Here is a 20,209-nt window from a genome sequence, read left to right on the forward strand (position 1 = left end):
TCAGTAATATTTTCCATTTATTTCACTTTCAATAACAAATTTCTGCTCTTACATGGTTGAATATTTTGCTTTAAATTTAACAGTCGTAAGTGAGGAAACAGTGGCTTGTCTTTCTAATAAAGCGACCAAGTGGCTGAATCTCAAGGCCCCAACAAAGGTTGCATCTTACTATTTTCACTGAACAATAAGACCTTTTATTTTGATTATTCCTGGTGAGCAGCAGTTTTGGTTTTCCAGTGGTTTCCATTTGCTGAATAGTCATGACAGATGCTTAACATGGTGCCCACAGCTTCCAGGGATTCCACAGATGGGTCCTCTTTCCCAGCCCAACACCTATGGAGGCCTCCTCTCAGAGTCATCCACTGGGACTCCTCTGTCTCGGCTGGCCAAGAAGTCTCACTTTAGCTGCCAGGGCTTTGTTCTGCTGAATATGGGATTCCTGAAATCTCATAGATATTCTTTGCATCATGTTAAAGTATTTCTGTAAGCAATATTTTGAGCAGGTGATCTCTTCAGGTTTTACTTCTCTTGTTGTGAAGTCCTTAACACAGTCCAGAAAGCAAGTTTCTGTATGTTTACTGTAGGTTCCCAAGGATTCCTCAAACTGTTTTATCTGATCAGATTCTGGTATCTGTGAAGCCATATTCTTTTGGTATTATTTATGAGCCACCTTTTCTGATGCCTGAGTTCCTGAGTTCTTGAGAAGCAGTTCTCCAACCTCTGCTCAGTATTTCCCATGAGGCCTGGTTTTTCACTCAGTCACTGGCTGTTGCATTCACACACAGCTGGGGGGCTGTGACCACTGTCAGGGACACCAGTGGGCAGGTAGACGGTTGGGGTGAAGGAAGGCGTCCTTGGCCAGAGGATGGCCTGTTTGGTTTTGTTTTTGACAGATACTCACTATGCTGACAAATCTGTTTTTGAACTCCTGGGCTCAAGTGACCCTCCTGCTTCAACCATCCAAGTAGCTGGGATGACAGGGACCTGCCATGACACCTGTACACCCGCCATCTGTGGGTTATCTGTTGCCGCTTAACCGACTATCCCAAAACTTAACATTTTCAACAATAACCAACATTTATTATCTCACGCAGTTTCTGTGGGTCAGGAACTCAAGAGCAGCTAAGCTGTGTGCATCTGGCTTAGGATCTCTAAGGAAGTCATGGTCAAGATGTTGGCTGGTGCTTGACTGGAGCTGGAGAATCCACTTCCAAGATGGCGCATGCATATGATCAGCCCTGTACCTCTCCACAAGGCTACGTGAGCATCCCCATAACATGGTGCTTGGCTTTCCTCACACAAGTGATCCAAAGGAGCCAGGAAGAATGGCAGTGTCTTCTATGACCTAGTTTAGAGGTCATGCACTGTCATTTTAACTGCATTCTCCTTTCTACTCTCCAGACCAACCACGATACAATGTGTTTATGGAAGGCCATAAGTACCGAGAGGCAAGGATTATGATGGAGGCTAGTGATCAGTCTGTCCAAAATATTTTATGATATTAAATAATTTATTAATTCACGAGCCCTGTATCATTATCATCCCCATTTTATAGATGAGGAAACCATCACTGACAGATTAGGTCACTTATCCAAGTTACACCTCTAGGGAATGATCCAGGACATAAGTACGGGCTAAATTTTTTTTTGGGGGGGGGGCTGAATTTTTGTGTTCCTCCCAAATTCTTATATGAAAGATCTAACTCCCAATGTGATGCTACATGGAGATGAGGCCTTCCAGAGGTAATTAAGGTTTGTGAGATTGTGACAATAGAATCCTGGTACAAAGGGAAGCGTCCTTATGAGAAAGAACACAGGAGAGCCTGCCCTCCCCCTCCATGCACACATAAGCAGCGGCACATAGCCGGATGGCAGCCTCCTGAAGCCAAGAGAAAAGGCCTCAGAAGGGGGCACCCCTCACTGGCACCTTCAGTTTTAACTTTCCAGCCTCCAGAACTGGGAGAAATAAATTTCAGTTGTTGAATTCACGCAATCTGTGGTATTTTGGGATGGCAGCTGAGCAGACGGATGCAGGCATTAAATCTGGGTGGCTCAGGGCTTGGTCTTGATCTTTCCCTCTCTCTCTCCCCATGACACCGCCCTGGCCTCAGGCCTGGCAGGGACTCTCAGATGGCACTGGGAAGAGCTGATGACAAGACTGGAGGAAGCATCGGGCAGAATCCAGGCCAGGGTCTTGCTGCTGACCCTGGTGTCCCTTTGCTTGTAACCTGGAGAGACAGTCTTGGGGTTCAGGACTTGCTGCTCTTGCTGCCCCACCGACTTGAACCTAGGGCTTGCCCCACACACCCTGGGGGAGTGTCTGGATCATAAACACTGGGCAGGAGGAAAACAGACTATATTTAAACCGGCAGTTGCTCCATAAACAAAGCTAAAAGACAAGTAACTGGCTGGGGAAAAAACATGAGGAACACGTGTAAAGGCCAAGAGTCCATGGCCTTGAATAAATTTTAAGAACAAGAAAAGGATACAAAAAGGCAATTCACAAAAGAATAAATGTCAGTCCCCCCATAATCACATAAAAAAAACAATAAAACCCAGTTTTTCTTCTACTAGATTGACAGATTAGAGATTAAAAATTTCCGAGTTTGGGGAAGGGTAGGGATATGGACATCGTCTCTCTTCTTGATCTTGGGGGGGGGGGCGTGATTTACAATGTAATAAAGTCAAAATGTAAAACATTCATATACATGACTCAGTAATTATACTTTTTTTTGTCGGTACCGGGGATCGAACTCATGACTGCCTGCTTCCAAGGCAGGCGCTTATGCCACTGAGCTAAATCCCCAGCCCCTTAGTAATTATACTTTGAAGAATCTAGCATATCAAGCTAGAAAGATGACAGAAAGAAATGGATAGATGAATTGAATGATAATAGATTTTTCAAAATTTGTATTGTCTTATTTATTGATTGATTGATTTGATTTGATTTTTTTAGGCAAATCTCATTATGCAGTTCAGGCTGGCCTCAAACTCACGAGAACACTCCTACCTCAGCCTCTTCAGTGCTGAAATTACAGATGTGTGCTGTCGTGCCTGGTTAATTGCAGACATATGCAGGCATACTGATTTCTTTACTCACAAGGATTTTTTTTTTTATGTGTACCGGGGATCGAACTCATGACTGTGCTTGCAAGGCAGGTGCTTATGCCGCTGAGCTAAATCCCCAGCCCTATAAATAATTTTTTTTTTTTTTTTTTGGTATCATGACCCTGTGCTAGGATTTTTTTTTCAGTATTGTTTGTAATAGTAAAACCTGGAAATAAACCTAAGTTCTCATCAATGGACATATAAATAAATGGTCACACAGTGGAAGATTATACAGAATTAGAATAAACAGACTGCTGCATGTGACACTGTAGATGAAACTCACAAACAGAATGTTGAGCCAAAGAGTACATCTTGTATAATCCTGTTCCTGTAATGTTCAAAAAAAGGCAAACTCATTCGAGCTGCTAGAAGTCAGAACAGAGGCTACCCTCGGTCACAGCCGGCAATGTGCTAATGTCATGAACTAGGTGTGGGTTACCCAGGCACGTTCACCTTGGGAGAGCTCCTGAACCATCCAGTTAGGAATTATACTTGAGAAAAGGTTAGCATGCAGCACAGGCCTATAAACCCAACATTTGGAAGGCTGAGGCAGGAAGATTTGTAGCCTCTGCTATGTAACAATTTTTTTTTTTTTTTTTTTTTTTTTTTTTGTCTTTTTGAGACAAAGTCTCTCTATGCAGTTGGGGCTGGCCTTGAGCTGACTTTGTAGCCTAGGCTGGTCTCAGAATTGCAACGATCCTCCTGCCTTGGCCTCCTGAGTGCTGGGATTACAGGTGTGAGCCACCACATCTGGCTATGTAGCAAACTTGAGGGCAGCCTGAGCTATAATGAAACTCTTTCTCAAACTGCCCTCCAGAAAGAAGTTTATCAAAACAATCAAAAGCAGACCCTAATAAACATTACAACTATATATGTAGAAATATACAAATATATTCATCCTGCAGTTTTAAAAAGTAATGTGTTTTTCCTACCAATAGAAAAGATGCTAGCGGGGCTGGGGGTTTATCTCAGCGGCATAAGTGCCTGCCTTGCAAGCAGGCAGTCGTGAGTTCGATCCCTGGTACCGATAAAAAGGAAAAAGACAAAAAAAAAAAAAGAAAGAAAGAAAAAAGAAAAGATGCTAGTATATATCATTAGACACAAACAGAAAGATACACATCAATTATATGGAAGGAGATTCTACTCTATTAAAAACATGATTGTGTGTGGGTATATAAATAGATAAGTCAACCAAAAATGTTATAGAGGCATAAAAAAATGGCTGGAAAGAAATCTCTTAAACTGTTAAAAAGCCACTTTTCTTAATGGATCTGGGCCCAAAGGGTCCGAGCTGCTTCACTAGGCTTTTAATGAACCCCAAGGAGAAACCAGAATTCTGCAGAGCAGGGCTGGGCCCTCACTTCTGCAGGGCTGGGGCTGGGCCATCAGGAACAGAGTAGTCAAAAGAGCTGGGCCCTTAGAATGACCCAACCCGGTCAAGACCTGGACAAAAGGAGCAAAAGCCCTGCAGGGAGATGAGGACAGAAGCCCCAGCCCACTAGCCCAGTCCTGATGGTCCCAGCGGTGGGAGAGAGCAGGAGGAGCACACCCCTAAGCCAGGGACCCCGAGCCATCACGGAGCCCACAGGACACCCACACTTGCCTGGGGAGGGGGCAGTGAGGATGGCTGAGAACAGGACACTCGGCACAAAGATGCAGGAGTCACAAAGGCAGCTGCAGCCCAGGACGGGCAGCCTCACCACAGCTGAGGTCAGAGCTCGGGCACTAACTCTGGCCCCAGGGGCCGTTCTGTGAATTCAGCACTGACACCTCAGGTTCCAGCTCCCAGCAGCCTGGAGGCCAGCTGGAATGGGTCCTGGGTAGAGCCAGGTCAGGCTGCCTGCCTCTGCACGCTGCTGCCCCCTCCCCAACACCCCAACTCATGCTCCTTTTTCTCCTCCTTCCTCAGCTACCTACCCAGCCCCTGGGTTCTGAGTCCTTCGCGACTTCAGCCTGGGTACCAAAGAGCCACAAAGATGGAGGACAGAAAACAGCCTGGCTCCTAGGTTCAAATCCCAGAAGCCCAAGTCAGCCATGGTAGGTTATTCTTGACAAGTTACTGATTGTCAAAGGAGTGAGAGACAGTAGTCAGAGGCTGAGACCTTCCTGTGTGCAGGTTAGTTCAGTCCTCACCCTGGTGAGTAGATAGCAATGTCTCCATTTTACAGGTAAGGAAACTGAGGCTCAAGGGGAAGTAACTTGCCCAAACTCACCTACAGCTTGGACTCTGAAACCCAAGACTCAGCTTTTGAACCCGGCCCTGTTTTGGGGGTGTTTATTTGTTTGTTTGTCTTTTTGAGACAGGGTCTTGCTATACAATTCAGGCTGGCCTTGAGCTCACTTTGTAGCCCAGGCTGGTCTCGAACTCACAATGATGCTTCTGCCTCTGCCTCCTGAGTGCTGGGATTACAGGAGTGCACCACCATGCCAGGCCCTTGGAAACGTTAAGATTGGTTTAATTATCTAACTGATGAGAAGTTTCATTTTCTAGGAGCAGCGGGGCCAGGAAATTTTGTAACCTTCCCCAATTAAGCCAGGGTGGCTTCCTGGAGAAAGCAGCATTCTGTCTCATGTTAACAAAGCCTGAGCTGGAGGCAGGGTGCGGGGCGTGTTGGGGGAGCTACAACAATCAAGCTGGGGATGGAGACAGTTGCCTCAGCCGGGTGGGGCAGGGGTCAGGTCAGGTCTGAACACGGGCCGGCTACCAAACCTCACTCTCAGAGGATGTCTCAACAGTTGCTTGGGCACCTTGGATGATAAACAGGTTGTCACCCTCCAAGCCCCAAGTGAACTTAATAAGCTCTGGCAGCGCAGGAGGAGAGAAAAGCAGGCTGGCTATAAATACTCCGTGACTCAGGCTCGGTGTTGTATTGAAAGCACCGCTGGTGCTTCTGGTCCTGTTTGTTGCCCTGGAGAAGCCTCCAGCTCCAGGGAGGGTCTGGGCCACCCCAAGGTCTCACACCTCCCGCTTTCTCTGCCTGGGCAGATTTGGGGCCTGACTCCGTGTCCTGTCTAAATGGGACTCTTTGAAGCTGACACAGCTCTCAGGAGTTCCTGTTGTAGTGGAAATGAAACTGGTCCTCTCTCCTGACCTGTGCCAGGTGGGCTTGAGGTGGCGTAGTCTGTGATTGGCTACACAGGTTTGGGGTACCAGAATGAAACCTGTCTGTTTCATTCCTTAGCTAGCTGGGTGCCCTGAAGCCAGTCAATTCACTTTTCTGGGCGTTGGTTCCCTAAACTGTAAAATGGGGATGACAGTGGAACTTCCTCCACAGGGTTGTGACAGAGAGGACACATGAAAGCAGACAGCGCTTAGCACAGCCGGGCGTGGTGGCTCATGCCTGTAAATCCCAGCAGTGGAGAGGCTGAGGCAGGAGGATTGTTGGGAATTTGAGACCAGCCTGGGCAACAAAGTGAGCTCAAGGCCAGCCTGAACTACATAGTGAGACCCTGTCTCCAAAAGACAAAAAAAAAAAGGAAGTGCTTAGGACAGAGCCCAGAAGGCAGTAAATTCTCAGTTAATGACCAAGATTATGTTATAAATTCAGCTATCCTCTTAAAAGTCTTCAGGGCCGGGGGTTCAGCTTGGCGGCATAAACACCTGGCCTTGGCAACTGTGAGCTCATGAGTTCGATCCCTGGTACCAAAAAATAAAATAAAATAAAAGTCTTCAAAGCAGAGGTAGTTGGAGGATTTGTATTCCTTCAGAGAGCTATTTTGGGAGCAGACCCCTAAAACTTTACCCGTCTCTTTGCTTCATATATATAAAGAGCCAAGCTACGAAAACAAGAAGACAGTCCCTTACTGGTAGGGAAAGGGCAAGGTTCTGTCATTTATCAAATGCCTACCGCATGCCAGCTGTGCCACTGATGTCATATCCCTTTTGACTCCAGCCACCCTCAAGGCACAGCTCCTCCAGACCGGGCATTTCGCCCGGTCCCATGCTGGTAACTGAATGGCAGAGCTGGGATCGGACCCTGGGTCTGAGCCTGTTGCTCCATGGCCCTGGCTGCCCCCTGGTCCAAGAAGGTGGCAGGGAAGTGTCACCAAGAAGAGACCAACGAAGAAATAAGGTGCTAGGTAACAATGAGTACTGAGTACAGAGACCCAGAGGAGCATGGGAGGAAGGGCTGCTTGGAAAGGCACATGTCTTCCTGGTGACCGCTCTATGAGCTTGGCCAGCAGGCACATGGAAAATTATGGGAACTCCGAAGAAACATCAGGCTGGGGTGAAAGGAAGATCCCCTTGCTCAAGACTGTTGAAAGGACTTCTGAACTTACAACCCCTCAAAATTCTCTTCTGCTTTGCTTTGAATGCTTGCTGCCCAGCATCCTACCCACACCCCTGGGCCTTTGCATGTGCTATGTATACTTCCTAAAACAATCTTCCTCTGCTCAGTTGAGAGATCACCACTTCAATGAAGCCAACTCAGCACCTGCTTAGCTCTTTTCTAATATTTATCACAACCTGTAATTGTTTTACTCAATTTCTCTTCGTTAATTGTCTGTCACCTCCTACCCACCCTTTCACCCCCCCCCCATACAAAGAAAATATCTGTACAAAGATGACAGGGAAACCACTCCCAGAACGGCACCTGCCATGCAGCAGGAGCTTAGCAAATATTTGTGGAGTGAAGGATCCCCTTCCATCTGTCTTCTGATAGCCTCTTTTCCCTAACTTTAGCGCCACTGAGATGTAAGGAACAGTTTCTCATTGTTTTTCCACCACCTCATCCCTCGCTCCACGTGTGTCATGTGGAATGGCCTCTGGCCGTTAGACCCTGAGCAAGCTCCAGCTGGACCTCCTCTGGGAACCCAGGACCCTTGCAAGGTGAACTAACTATGCAACTTATATGGCCCAGCCCTGCACCGAGCACCACTACTTAGATGTGACACCGAGCAAAGCACTCTAACTTCTGGGCTCCAGCTCCCCCAGTTAACTCCATACTTGGGATACTAGCCAGAGGAAATAATTCAAGAGCAGAGAAAAAAAATCCTAAAATCTAACGGTACACTTTGAAGCATTAGTTAAAGTGGAAAAATTCAAAACAGCAAAGATGTTAAATATTGATAATAATAAATTCCACAGTTGGGGCTGGGGATTTAGCTCAGTGGCATAAGCGCCTGCCTTGCAAGCACGTGGTCATGAGTTCAATCCCTGGTACCAGTAAAATAAATAAATAAATAAATAAATAAATAAATCCCACAGTTTACTGCGTGCTGGAACAGGTCAGGCCGTGCACAAGGCAGAAGCTGTGGTTAAAAGCACAGGCTTGCTGACCATGGTGGTGCCCACTTGTAATCCCAGTACTTGGGAGGCTGAGGCAGGAGGATTGCTGCAAGTTTGAGGCCACCTGGGCTACATCGTGAGTTCAAGGCCCAACTGAACTACATAGTGAGACTCTGTCTCAAAAAACTGGGGGGGGGGGGGAGGGAAGAGCACAGGCCCAGACTCTCCACCCCACCATTTACTATATAATCTTGAGCCAAGAACATAACTTCGTTGAGCATCAGTTGCCTCATCTGTAGAATGGACATTATAAAGTCTCATACCTCATAGGCAACTGCTGTTGCAAACTTTTTATCTATTATAACTCTCAGACAAAAAAGTATACAAGTGTGCAGCTTGATGAATTTTTTCATAAAATAGCATGTTTGTGTAACCAGCAGAGCAATGTTGAAAATTATGTGTACCAGCATCTAGAAGATACTAAGAGCAGCCAGAGCCTGGGGCAGAGGAGATAAGGCTGGCAAGATGGTCTCTTCTGTGTTTTGGGGTCACAGTGCTTAGCATCATACAGGCTTTGTTTTTTATTTAATCTTCATGGTAACCCTGATAGGTAAGTACTAATATTACCTCATTTCAAGTAAGGACATTGAAATTCAGAGAAGTTAAATACACTGGGCAACATCACAAAGTTAGTAAGTGACACAGGTGGAAGAGGAGCCCACGTCCCTTGCTAAAACCTTCCTCCAAAACCCCTTCACACAGGGCTCTCCGTTATGTTTATTGCAAAAGCAGCTAAGAAGATAAAATAGCAGTCAGTGACCAATTTGTAAAGTGCAGTTCACTGAATTCTCAGTTAGATTCTTATCTACTGAATCCTACTATGCGTCAGGATCTGTTCCAGGGATTGACAATACAAGCAAGCAGCTTATACTTTGGTAGGAGAAGCTAGATTTACAGTAAGTGAAGATAGCTGGGCATGGTGGCACACACCTGTAATTTCAGCACTTGGGAGGCTGAGACAGGAGGATTGCTGTGAGTTCAAGGCCAGCCTGGGCTACAAAATGACTTCAAGGCCAGCCTGAACTGCATAGGGAGAACTCGTCTCAAAAGGACTAAATAAATACATAAATGAGGATAAATTTGAATGTAATAAATAGTATTTATTTATTTACTTATTGGTGCCGGGGATCAAACTTGTGACCTCGAGATGTCAGGCAGGCACTTATGCTGCTGAGCTAAATCTCCAGCCCCAATAAATGTTATTTTAAAAAATTCACCCAAAAAGTTTGCATTGTGACACACGCCTATTATTCCACCCTTTGGTAGACTGAGGCAGAAGGATCTCAAACTTGAGCCCAGCCTGAGCAACATAGAGATTTAACAAGACCCTGTCTCAAAAATAAATAAATAAGGATTAGGGATTTAGTTCTGTGTGAATGCTTTGGGTTCAATCCCCAGTACTGAAAAAAATTGAATTTAAGTTGAAATTAAAAAAAAAAAAACTTTAAAGACGGGATATACCTCACCACAAAGGCCCTGAGTTTAAGGCTCAATTGCCAAGGCCAGAGAGCTAGGCACTCTGTAATCTCAGCACTTCGGAGGCTGAGGCAGGAAGATCATTGAAAGTTCAAGACCAGCCTAGGCTAGAAAGTCAACTCAAGACCAGCCTGAATTGCATAGGGAGACCCTGTCTCAAAAGACAAAAAAAAAAAAAAGCAGCTAAAGCCTAAACCAGGCATGGTGGTGCATTCCTGTAATCCTAAAACTCCAGGAAGTTGAGGCTGGAAGATTGCAAATTTGAGTTCAACCTGGGAATTTTAGCAAAAAATAAAATAAAATACATGAGCAGGCCTGAGCCCAATATTTGTCAGATGAAATTCCTAGAAAAGCAAAACAGTCTATTTAGGTAGCGTGATTAGGAGTATTCATTCTGTCCTTTCCAAAAAAATACCTGACATTGCTACAGTATTGTTTTTTAATTGGAAAACAATGACAACAATGCAATATTATTCCAGGAGTCTCATACAAACCAAAGAAGACAGTTCCGGATTGTCATGAAGGCTTTGCACGTGAGATGGACACACGGTTTAGGTGAGCACAGTGTGCAAGCCCTGGCCCTCTCTGGGCACGCGGAGGATCCCACACTGCCAGCCTCACCTGCCAAAAGCCATACTCCCTCATAGACAAGGGCCCTGGTGAGGTCCAGACAGCTATCACATCACAGACATTTAAGAGAATGCTTCTTTTATTGAAAGAAGAAAAAACCAGCAAAGCACCTGCCTGGCAAGTGCAAGGTCCCGAGTTTGATCCCTAGTAACCCCGTCCAAAAATCATTGAACCATTAATAAAAATCAATCAGGATCATGACAAGACAAGCAAACTAGGTGGAAATATTTGCAAAATAGGTATTCAATAAAAGACCCAAGTATATTTTAAGGAGAATAAAGCCCAATAACAGAAAACAGAATAAAGCCAATCAAAACAAAGCAGTGAAAGTGGTACATAACTTCAAAACAGGACAGTAGGTCTCAACAGTGGCTACCATAATAGAGCTTGTTATAGTCCATCTCCTCAGACACAGTAAAATCAGATAAAACAAGGGCTGGGGATTTAGCTCAATGGCATAAGCACCTGCCTTGCAAGCACGTGGTTGTGAGTTCAATCCCTGGTATGAAAAAAAAAATCAAATAAAACGAAACAGAATAAGCTGGGTGACACTCACACCTGTAATCCCAGCACTCAGGATACTGAGGCAAGAGGATCCTTGTGAGTTCGAGACTAGCCTGGGCTACAAAGTGAGCTCAAGGCCAGCGTGAACTGCATAACAAGATCTTGTCTCAAAGAGCAAAAAAACAAACAAACAAAAAAGAAAATAAAAAACTGTGGTAACTATTGATTTGCGACCTTTAGCCATATGAACTAGACTTGTGGCTATATATCAAACTCTAAAATGAACCGTGGCTGGGGGTTTAGCTCAGTAGCACAAGTGCCTGCCTTGCAAGTATGAAATCATGAGTTTGATCCCAGATACAAAAAAAAAAAGAAAAGAAAAAGAAAAAACCCTAAGTAAAATGAACCAGAAAATTGTACACAGTAGGTAAACTCTCAATACGGCAATTTTTTGTTTGTTTGTTTTGTTTTGTTTTTGGTACTAGGGATCAATCTCACAACCTCAAGCTTACCAGGCAGGCACTTGTGCTGGGTGCTGAGCTAAATCCCCAGCTCAACATGGCAATTTTACCCTCAGGGGAATTTTTTTTTTGCACCAGGGATTAAACTCATGATCTCACACTTGCCAGGCAGGCGCTTATGCCACTGAGCTAACTCCCGGTCAGGGAAAATTTTTTAAAAGGGATAGGGAGAAAAATAGAGAAATAGAAGAAAAGGAAGAGATTCAAAGCACGGCTGGAGGACAAAGAAAGATTATGCTAACTTTGGGAAACTGTGAAGAAGACAGGAGGACAGAGGGAAGGAAGAAAGCAAATAAAAACAGAACAGAACAACAGCAAAGAAGCTAGAAACCATGTTCATATTCATATAAAAAAAGCAAACAAGAAAAAGCAAAACTAAGAAAATAAGAAAAAATGTCTACTTCAGGGCATGTCTCTATGTCACTTGTCACTGGTAGATAAAACGGGCATACAGAGTCCAGATCTGAGTTGATTAAACCCAGCGAGTGAGTCGTAGCTTTACTGTGGGTCAGGGGATAATCCCAGCAAGCCTGCATGTTCAGTACCACTGAAGCTCAGCCTGGTTTCTGGCTGTGAGGCTGGAATCCAATTTGCTCGGCCTGTAACGTTCCACGTGCCTCCTGCTGACTTAAACTCGGTTCTGCCTCATCGTGACACTGGGAGCCTCCAGACAGAGCTGGCCCAAAACTGTTCTGAGTCCTGAGCTCAGTGGCCTCTCTCCAAGATGACCACCAGTCCATCTCCCTCTCCCTGGGGGCGTCTGCTGTGTCCACTGCTCTGTCCCACCATGCATTTCTCCATGGAGGCCTCTGAGGTCCCCAGCTGTCACTTGCATGGTGTGTGTGTGTGTAGGGGAAGGGGTTTGAGCCACCTCTCCCACACAGTGAGTCTGGGCTCAGGGCGAAAGCACTGCCTGCCACCTCCTTCTTCTTTGTTGAAGTCTCTCTCTTCACTCTCTCCAAGGGCTTTAATTCTCACTTTGGATCTTTGCTGTGTTCCAGAAACCCATTTCCCTCTTTTTCCTCCTTATATTGTTATATCCCACCATCTGGACACAAATCTCACAGAGGTTCTTTCTTTACTGCTCACGATTCCACTATCTCCCTGGAAGTCAACGAATTCCATTAAAACATGATCAAAAGATCTGTACGGACATCTCATCAAAGAAGATACATACATAGGTGGCAAATAAGCATTTGGAAAGATACAAAGATCTGCACAAGCAAGTTTCTAGCAGCTTTAATCCTAAACGCCAAAATTGAGACATTCTTCAGCAGTCAAACAGATAAGTAAACTGTGATACACCTGAGGAATGGACTATTATTCAGCATTAAAAAGAAATGAGCTGCTGAGCATAGTGGCTCACGCCTGAAATCCCAGCACTCGGGAGGCTGAGGCAGGAGGATCATTGCGAGTTCAAGACCAGCCTGGGCTTCAAGGCCAGCCTGAACTGCACAGTGAGACCCTGTCTCAAAAAGACAAAAAAAAAAAAAGAAAGAAAGAAAGAAAGAAATGAGCTGCCAACCATAAAAAGACATGGAAGAATTTAAAGTATGTATTATTAAAGTGTGAGAGAAGCCAATCTGAAAAGGCTACATAGCATGTTATTCTACAGAAAGGAAAACTATGGAGACCTTAAAAAGATTGGAGGCTTCCAGGGAGAGGAAGGGAAGAAGACTAGGCAGAACATAGAGAACGACACTCTCATGGTGGACACATTTGTGCAAACCCAACGAATATATACCGAGAGAGAGTGCTAATGTACAGATGGGCTTTGGATGATAACGATGTGTCAGTGTAGACTCACCCTTAACCCCCCCTGGGGAGGTGAGTAAGGAGGGAGGCACTGAAGTGTTTAGGCAAGAATTGCCGTGAACCTAAAACTGCTCTTTGAAAAACTGCTGCTGCAGCCCAAATGTCCATCAACCGATGAATGGATAAAGATGTTTTTATGTGCAGTGTATATACCATTGTCACCCCCTGATTGACATGTTTTGAAATTTTGTTGTAGTTTTTCTTTCTTCTTCTTTTTTCTTTTTATCTTTGAAATGAAATGGATTTGGAAAAAAATGTGGCTTTGTATACAATGGAGTCCTACTGTGCCCTAAAGAAGGATAAACTTGAGACATTTCTAGCTAAATGGGTTCAACTTGAGAGTATACTGTTAAGTGAAATAAATCAGGCACATATGTTTAAATACTGCATTATTTCTCTGGCATGAGAAACTGAAAGTGTAAGTGAGGACCAAAATGTATAACAGATGTTGGAAAATGGGAAGAAAATGTTCAAAAGAGGAAAACAAGAGAAGGAGGTGGGGAAAGGAAAGAAGAGACAAGAAAAAAGAACATAAAGAAAAAAACAGAAGCAAAGCTTTTGTAAATAAGCAGGGAAGAGAGGTTGAAGGAAGGGAGAGAAATAGGAAAAAAAGAAATACCAAGATATATCATGAGGGGCTGGGGATTTAGCTCAGCGGCATAAGCACCTGCCTTGCAAGCAGGCGGTCATGAGTTTGATCCCAGTACCAATAAAAAAAAAAAAGACATATCACGTACAGGTACAAATTTTCTTATGATGACTGTGATCATTATGTACATCTAAAATATACCGATAAAATTTTAAAATGAATAACTAAATAAACGCTATGGCAAACAAGGCATGAAGGCACATACCTGTTAACCCAGCCTTGGGAAATTTAGTAACTTAGCAAGACCTTGTCTCAAAATAAAAAAGGGGGCTGGATTTAGCTCAGCAGCATAAGCACCTGCCTGGCAAGCGCATGGTTGTGAGTTCAATCCTCGGTAAATTAAATAAATAAATAAGGGGCTGAGAATACAGCTTAGTGCAGAGGCCCTGGATTCGATCTCCAGTACCCCCTACACACACACATGGGCTTACCCTTTTTGCCTTCAGCATGGTAAGACACAGCACCCTCACCAGGTGCCAGCACCTTGCCCGTGGACTTCCCAGCCTCCAGAACTGTCTCAGGCACAGGGAATTCAAAGACAATTGACCTCTTCCCATAAGAAGCTCACTTTGGAGCCATGTGGGCCAGGAGGAGAACCAAGAAGCTGTGCCCGCCTGTGAACCCGCCAGCACATGGGCCGGGAGACAGGAAGAGCCCCTTCCCTATAAGCAGCTGGCTGATTCCGAGGAACACAGGCTGCAATGATAGCAAGTGAAGTAAAAACACAACTTAGTGTTTGAACTGCTTGATTGCAGGCCTAAAGCCTGTAGTCTGAGCATCTATTTAGAGGATAACAATATACAATATAGCATCTATAGGGGATTTCCTTCTGGGTTATTTGTTTGTTTTTGGTACTGAGCATTGAACTCATAACCTTGTGCTTGCCAGGCAGGCACTTGGGTCACTGAGCTAAATCCCCAGCCTGTTTTGTTTTTGAAAACCAATATTGTTTTCACCATTTTGTTTTGTTCTGTTTTGTTTTATTCCCTTCAAAAGAAATTTTAAAAAAGAAGCTCACTCCCGGTTGTAGGAACGATGATCATGATACAGTCTGAGGGTTCCCTACCATGAGGCGTGGAACAGTTACAACTAAACACCTGGACGCTGTACACAAAACACTGTGTGTAAAACACACATAAACAAACAAAAGACGGCTCTGAGGTGTGCGGATAGAAACGCAGACCACCTAAGAACCCGCCTGGTGGCCCCATGGAGAAGCTCCAGCTGGTAACTCTGGCTGGCTCCAGGCAGCAGCTATATCACCTGCCGGTCACAGGAAGGAATGAGTTCTGAGGTGACTTCACACCTCAGTCACCACGCTGCCGTCTGCTGCCAGGAGGGCTGGAGACAAACCGTTCCCATGAAGCCCTGCCCAGCTGGAGATCTGTGAGCAAAATAGTTTATGGCACAGCAATGGCTTGTGATGCAACCACGGAAACCCAAAACGCCTTCATGGCTGGAAGACGCTGGACAAATTATTTTTTTCTACGGCTTGTGTTTCTTAGTGTAAAATAGAATGATAATAACATATCATGGAAACTATGTAAATTTGAGATAATGCACACAAGGTGTGCTCCTTGTGGTAGTCATCAATGCTATTTACTATTAAAAATGAATAAATAGGGATGGGGCTATAGCTCAGTGGCACAGCACCTGTCTGGCAAGCACAAGGTCCTGAATTCAATTCCTGGTACCAAAATAATATTAATAATAATGAATAAATAAAGGTTATTAATTTTTAAAAATTAACAAGCAGCTAGATGCAAAGGCACATGCCTATAATCCCAGCTATTCAAGAGGCTGAGACAGAAGGATCAAAAGTTTGAGAGAGGCCTGGGCAATTTAGCAACACTTTGTCTCAAAATTTTTAAAAGAGCTGGGCTGAAAGTCAGCGGTAGAGCGATTGCCTACCGTACACGAGCCCTGGGTGCAAGCCCTAGCACCTCCAAACCGAAGTAGCATCAGTCTAGTATTGACCATCTTGTGTGGAGGGGTGGGAGATTCCTGGGAGTTTTTGCTCCTCGAGTCGAGTCCTGCCACCACTCGTGTGGGCACAGGAGGTGGCCACAAGCACCCATATTTACCAGACACCGATTACACACGAATTCCTGAGCTTTGTATACATGACTTCATTTGCTCTTTCAATAGCCAAGGAAACCCTTCATATTACATGAGAGTGTTCATAGCCATTGTTCTCAGAGAAACTGAGGCCGGCAGGTACAGGTGGTGACTGACTATAAGCTGAGCTTGAAGCCATCAAGGCAGATTGGGGCTCTCTGAGCCCCTCCTAACTCAGCCAGGCCATAATTCCACGTGTGGATTTGGGTGTTCTGGCTGCCCTGCCCTCTTGGGCAATGGATCCCTGGAAGTACAGAGCTGTGCTCTTCAGAAATGAAGAAGAGCCTGCCCCAGCCTGACTCAATACAGGAATTTCACACCTCCCAGCCCTGGACTGCAGGTGAAGTGTGTGTGGCAAGAAGGAACCAAGCACTCCCTGCTAGGCCAGCGAGGATTACTACCTCCCCTCCCAGAGGAAGGCCAGCAGCTCCTCCTCCTGCCCAGCCACCTGCTCAGCCCACCCTCCTCTCTCCAGTGCAGGTCTCTGGAACGCTGGCACTGGTTGGGGCTGCTCAGAACAAAACCCAAATTCTTTGCTGATAAGAAGAGTGTCTCCTCATCCTCAGCCAAGACATGTGAGCACCATCAGCCCATCACGCAGGGCCTCTGTCCCCACAGAGATTGAAGGTGGCAGGATGATAGTCACCATAGCTACTCCGTTTTGAGTGCTTTAGGGTTCCAGGCTGCAAACCAAATGCATCCCTCATGCTGCTGTGGCCAACTCCACAGCTCCCCTTCAGGTATTGTTAGCATCTCCAATTCTTATTTGGATAGACTGAGCCTTCTCAGAGGTCAAGCAGCTTGCCCCGGCCAAGCAAGTGAGTGACTCCTATCTGCCAGCAGCAACAAGCCCTAGTCCTCTCCCCTCCTGTGAGCCGTGAAAGCCAAGGAAAGGTGTCCTGCTTAGGCACTGCACAGTACACACCATGGCCCGGTTCCCCAACTTCCAGGAACCAAGTGGGCAGAGACAGGCGGGGTGGAGTGAGGGGGCATTCCTGGAAGCCACTTTTCCCAGGGGTGGACAGCAGGACGTGGCCTGTTGGCTCAGGCCTGTGACAGCCACAGGGGGTAGAGACAGGGCCAGCCTGGGAGAGGGGCCCTGCCCGGGCTTCTGGAGTGAGAGATCAGGTGACAGGATCAGTCCCTGCCCAGGAAAAGCAGCTTTTCTCAAAGCAGCAGGGACAGAGCCCTTACACCTCTGTGCCCCTCTCCCTTCCAGGTCTGAGTGTCCATCCCTCACCTCCTTTGAGGTGCTGCACTGATCCAGTCTCCTAGGAGGCACTGGCCTGGCAGTCATTAGGGCCCCAGGCTTTCCACACTGGCCTTCAGAGGCAGTGCAACATAGCTAAGCCCACAGCCCCCAGCACCTCACTGCTGCCAGGCCACCTTTTCCAGGTCAGCGACTTAGTACTGTGGACTGGTGCAGATTCTTTAACCTCTCCGGGCCTCAGTTTCCCCATCTCTAAGTTGAGGAGCATCAACATAAAAGAATGCTAAAAAAATAATTAAACTTTGTTTATTTGTTTGGTACTGGGGACTGAACAAATGACCTGGTGCTTGCCAGGCAAGTGCTTACACCACTGAGCTACATCCCGGGCCCTAAATGGTTCATTCTAAGCCAAATATGAGTGCCCCTGACCCCAAGGACATGGATTCAAATTACCTTAAAAAACATTTTCCATACTGGAAGAGGCTATGTGTGCCTTTAGAGTAACAAATTTAAATCACAAATAACTGTTTTTACAAAATACATAGGTGGGGAGCATCAGGCAGGCAGGAAATCTCTTCTGTAGGATTCGGGTGCTGTTGCATTTTTTTACCTTAATGTTATTGTATTCTTGTTTTAGATGTAGGGAGAGGAGACAGGGCCAGTTAAGTTTAACACATTCTGAGCCAGATGTGGGTACACACGCATAATTCCAGCACTCAGCAGGCTGAGGCAGGAGGACCACGTTGAGTTCATGCCCATAGCACAATCCTGTTTTTAAAAAAACAAAAACAGCTAAGCTACTGAATTTAGTTATTAAATCTGCAAGTCTTTTGGTGGAGTTTTTGGGGTCTTCTATGCACAGCATCGTATTATCTGCAAATAATGATAATTTAACTTCCTTTCTATCCGTATTCCATCTATTCCTTTCTCTTGTCCAACTGTTCTGGTTAATGTTCCATAGCTATAGTGCATGAGAGTGGTAATAGTGGACATCCTTGCCTTGTTCCTGATTTTAGAGCGAAAGCTTTCATTTTCTGTCTAATATGATGTTAGTTGTTTGCCATAAATGGCTTCTATCATATTGAGATAAATACTATTCCAAATTTCTGTGGAGTTATTTTTTGTTTTCATTTTTCTTTTTGCAAATAAGTAGCAATTATTTGAAAATTTGGGCACAGAACAATAGAGAATCAAGAAGACTTTTGCAAAGTACTTTTCCTTAGGATAAGAAGACATCATGTTAAGTGAAATCAGTCCCATACACAAGCTCAAATGTCTTGGGTTATAGGAGAAACACAAATACAGATCAAAATAGAAGAGAGATAACTAGGAAACACAGCGAAGTTCAGATACTTTCCCAAACTACAAATTCTATTGCTTTAAAAGTGTTTCAATGTATGTAATAAAAGCCAGGGATTAGCTCAGCAGCAAAGTGCCTGCTTGGCAAGGGCAAGGTCCTCAGTTTGACCCCGGTACCAAAAAACAAAAATGTTGATAGTTTATCTTAGTTCATGGAAGACAAAGACTTTTGTTATATTTCTTTTCTGCAAGAACCTTCTTGGTTTATATCTTGTACTCTGAGTAATACTTTGAAGATAATGATATTCAATATAATAAAAAAAAGAATGAAAATGAAAATAATAAACTAGCCTTAGCTTACTGTAAATTTTAACTTTATAAACTATTTAATATAAAAAATGAAAAAGAGGAAATCTAACTGGGCACAGTAGCACATACTTGTAATCCCAGCACTCGGGAAACTGAGGCAGAAGGGTCACTGCAAGTTTAAGGCCATCCTGGGCTACACAGTGAGACTCTATCTCAAAAATAAAATAAAATTAAATGAAATTAAAATTAAAAAGTCTGATAGATTCAACACACTTGTAAGCGGAAAAATCACTGCTCAGTAAGAGACACAGATATTGAAACACAATAAAATTCCCAAATGTGGTAGAATAACTTGAAAGTGAGGGTCAAGTTTATAAAGAAGCTTATTCACCAAATGAAATTAATTTAATAAACACCATAATAATGACACAAGTTGTGGATTTTAAGTGTGTTAGACACTTTACACACTTTATTACCACATTTATTCCCTTCAGCAATCTCCGGAAATAGAAATTATCACTCTTTTTACTAATAAGGAAATAGTCCCAAGATGGGATGTGATTTTTTAAGACTTTTTTGTTTGTTTGTTTTTTTCCTTTTTACCAGTACCAGGGATCGAACTCATGACTGCCTGCTTGCAAGGCAGGCATTTATGCCGCTGAGCTAAATCCCCAGCCCCCGACTTTCTAAGCTTATACAGCACAAAAGAGCGGAGTAGCAATACAAATCCAACTTTATTTCCAAAGATCAAGTTAACTTGCTCTCCAAACTCTGCTAGCCGTGTGCCCACCTCTCCAGGTAACCCCACCAGCCACTCCTGTGCGCCCCCCAGGTACGGCTCACCCTTCCGGAAGCTCAGCACGCAGGGCTCCATCTTCACCCAGAACGCTCCTCCTCCACCTCCCGTCATCCTGTCCTCTTCCTCTGGGTGACGTCCCCAGATACCATCTTCTCATTCTTGCTCCTTTGCTTTTTTCTTCTCCACCTCTTCTTCTTGTCTTCTCTTTTCCGTTTCTTCCTACAACTCTCTCCATTGCTTCCCCACCTCCTCCCTTACTCCTCAGGTTTTCCTGTCGACCTCTTCAGTGACCTCTTCATCCTTTGTGAGAAGGAAGCTGTTGAAGATGCTGTCAGATTTTACCAGCCGCAGGTCAACGTCGAGAACACCGGTGTTATGATACTGGCAAAGAGTGGGACCCGGCTTACATTCGGGGTTGTCTGTTTCTGGATGAATCCGCTCCTGTTGGGCTTCCCAGTGACTTGAGGTCTTCACTGTCCCGA

The 20,209-nt window shown here is 44.9% G+C and overlaps 1 protein-coding gene across 1 annotated transcript in view; it reads right to left on the reverse strand.

Moving 5' to 3' along the window:
- The window catches only part of LOC134472966 (mitochondrial import inner membrane translocase subunit Tim9-like), a 35,281-nt gene continuing 15,072 nt past the window's right edge, over positions 1–20,209 (reverse strand). Inside the window, exon 1 of the mRNA XM_063235800.1 lies at positions 1–20,209. This exon is cut by the window's right edge and continues 15,072 nt beyond it. Within this exon, the coding sequence (XP_063091870.1) occupies positions 356–643 (288 nt within the window). The 5' untranslated portion in view covers positions 644–20,209 and the 3' untranslated portion in view covers positions 1–355.

The sequence above is a fragment of the Cavia porcellus genome, unplaced genomic scaffold, assembly GCF_034190915.1.
Source record: "Cavia porcellus strain 051 isolate PalLab524CR breed Dunkin Hartley unplaced genomic scaffold, mCavPor4.1 scaffold_25, whole genome shotgun sequence".
NCBI lineage: Eukaryota > Metazoa > Chordata > Mammalia > Rodentia > Caviidae > Cavia > Cavia porcellus.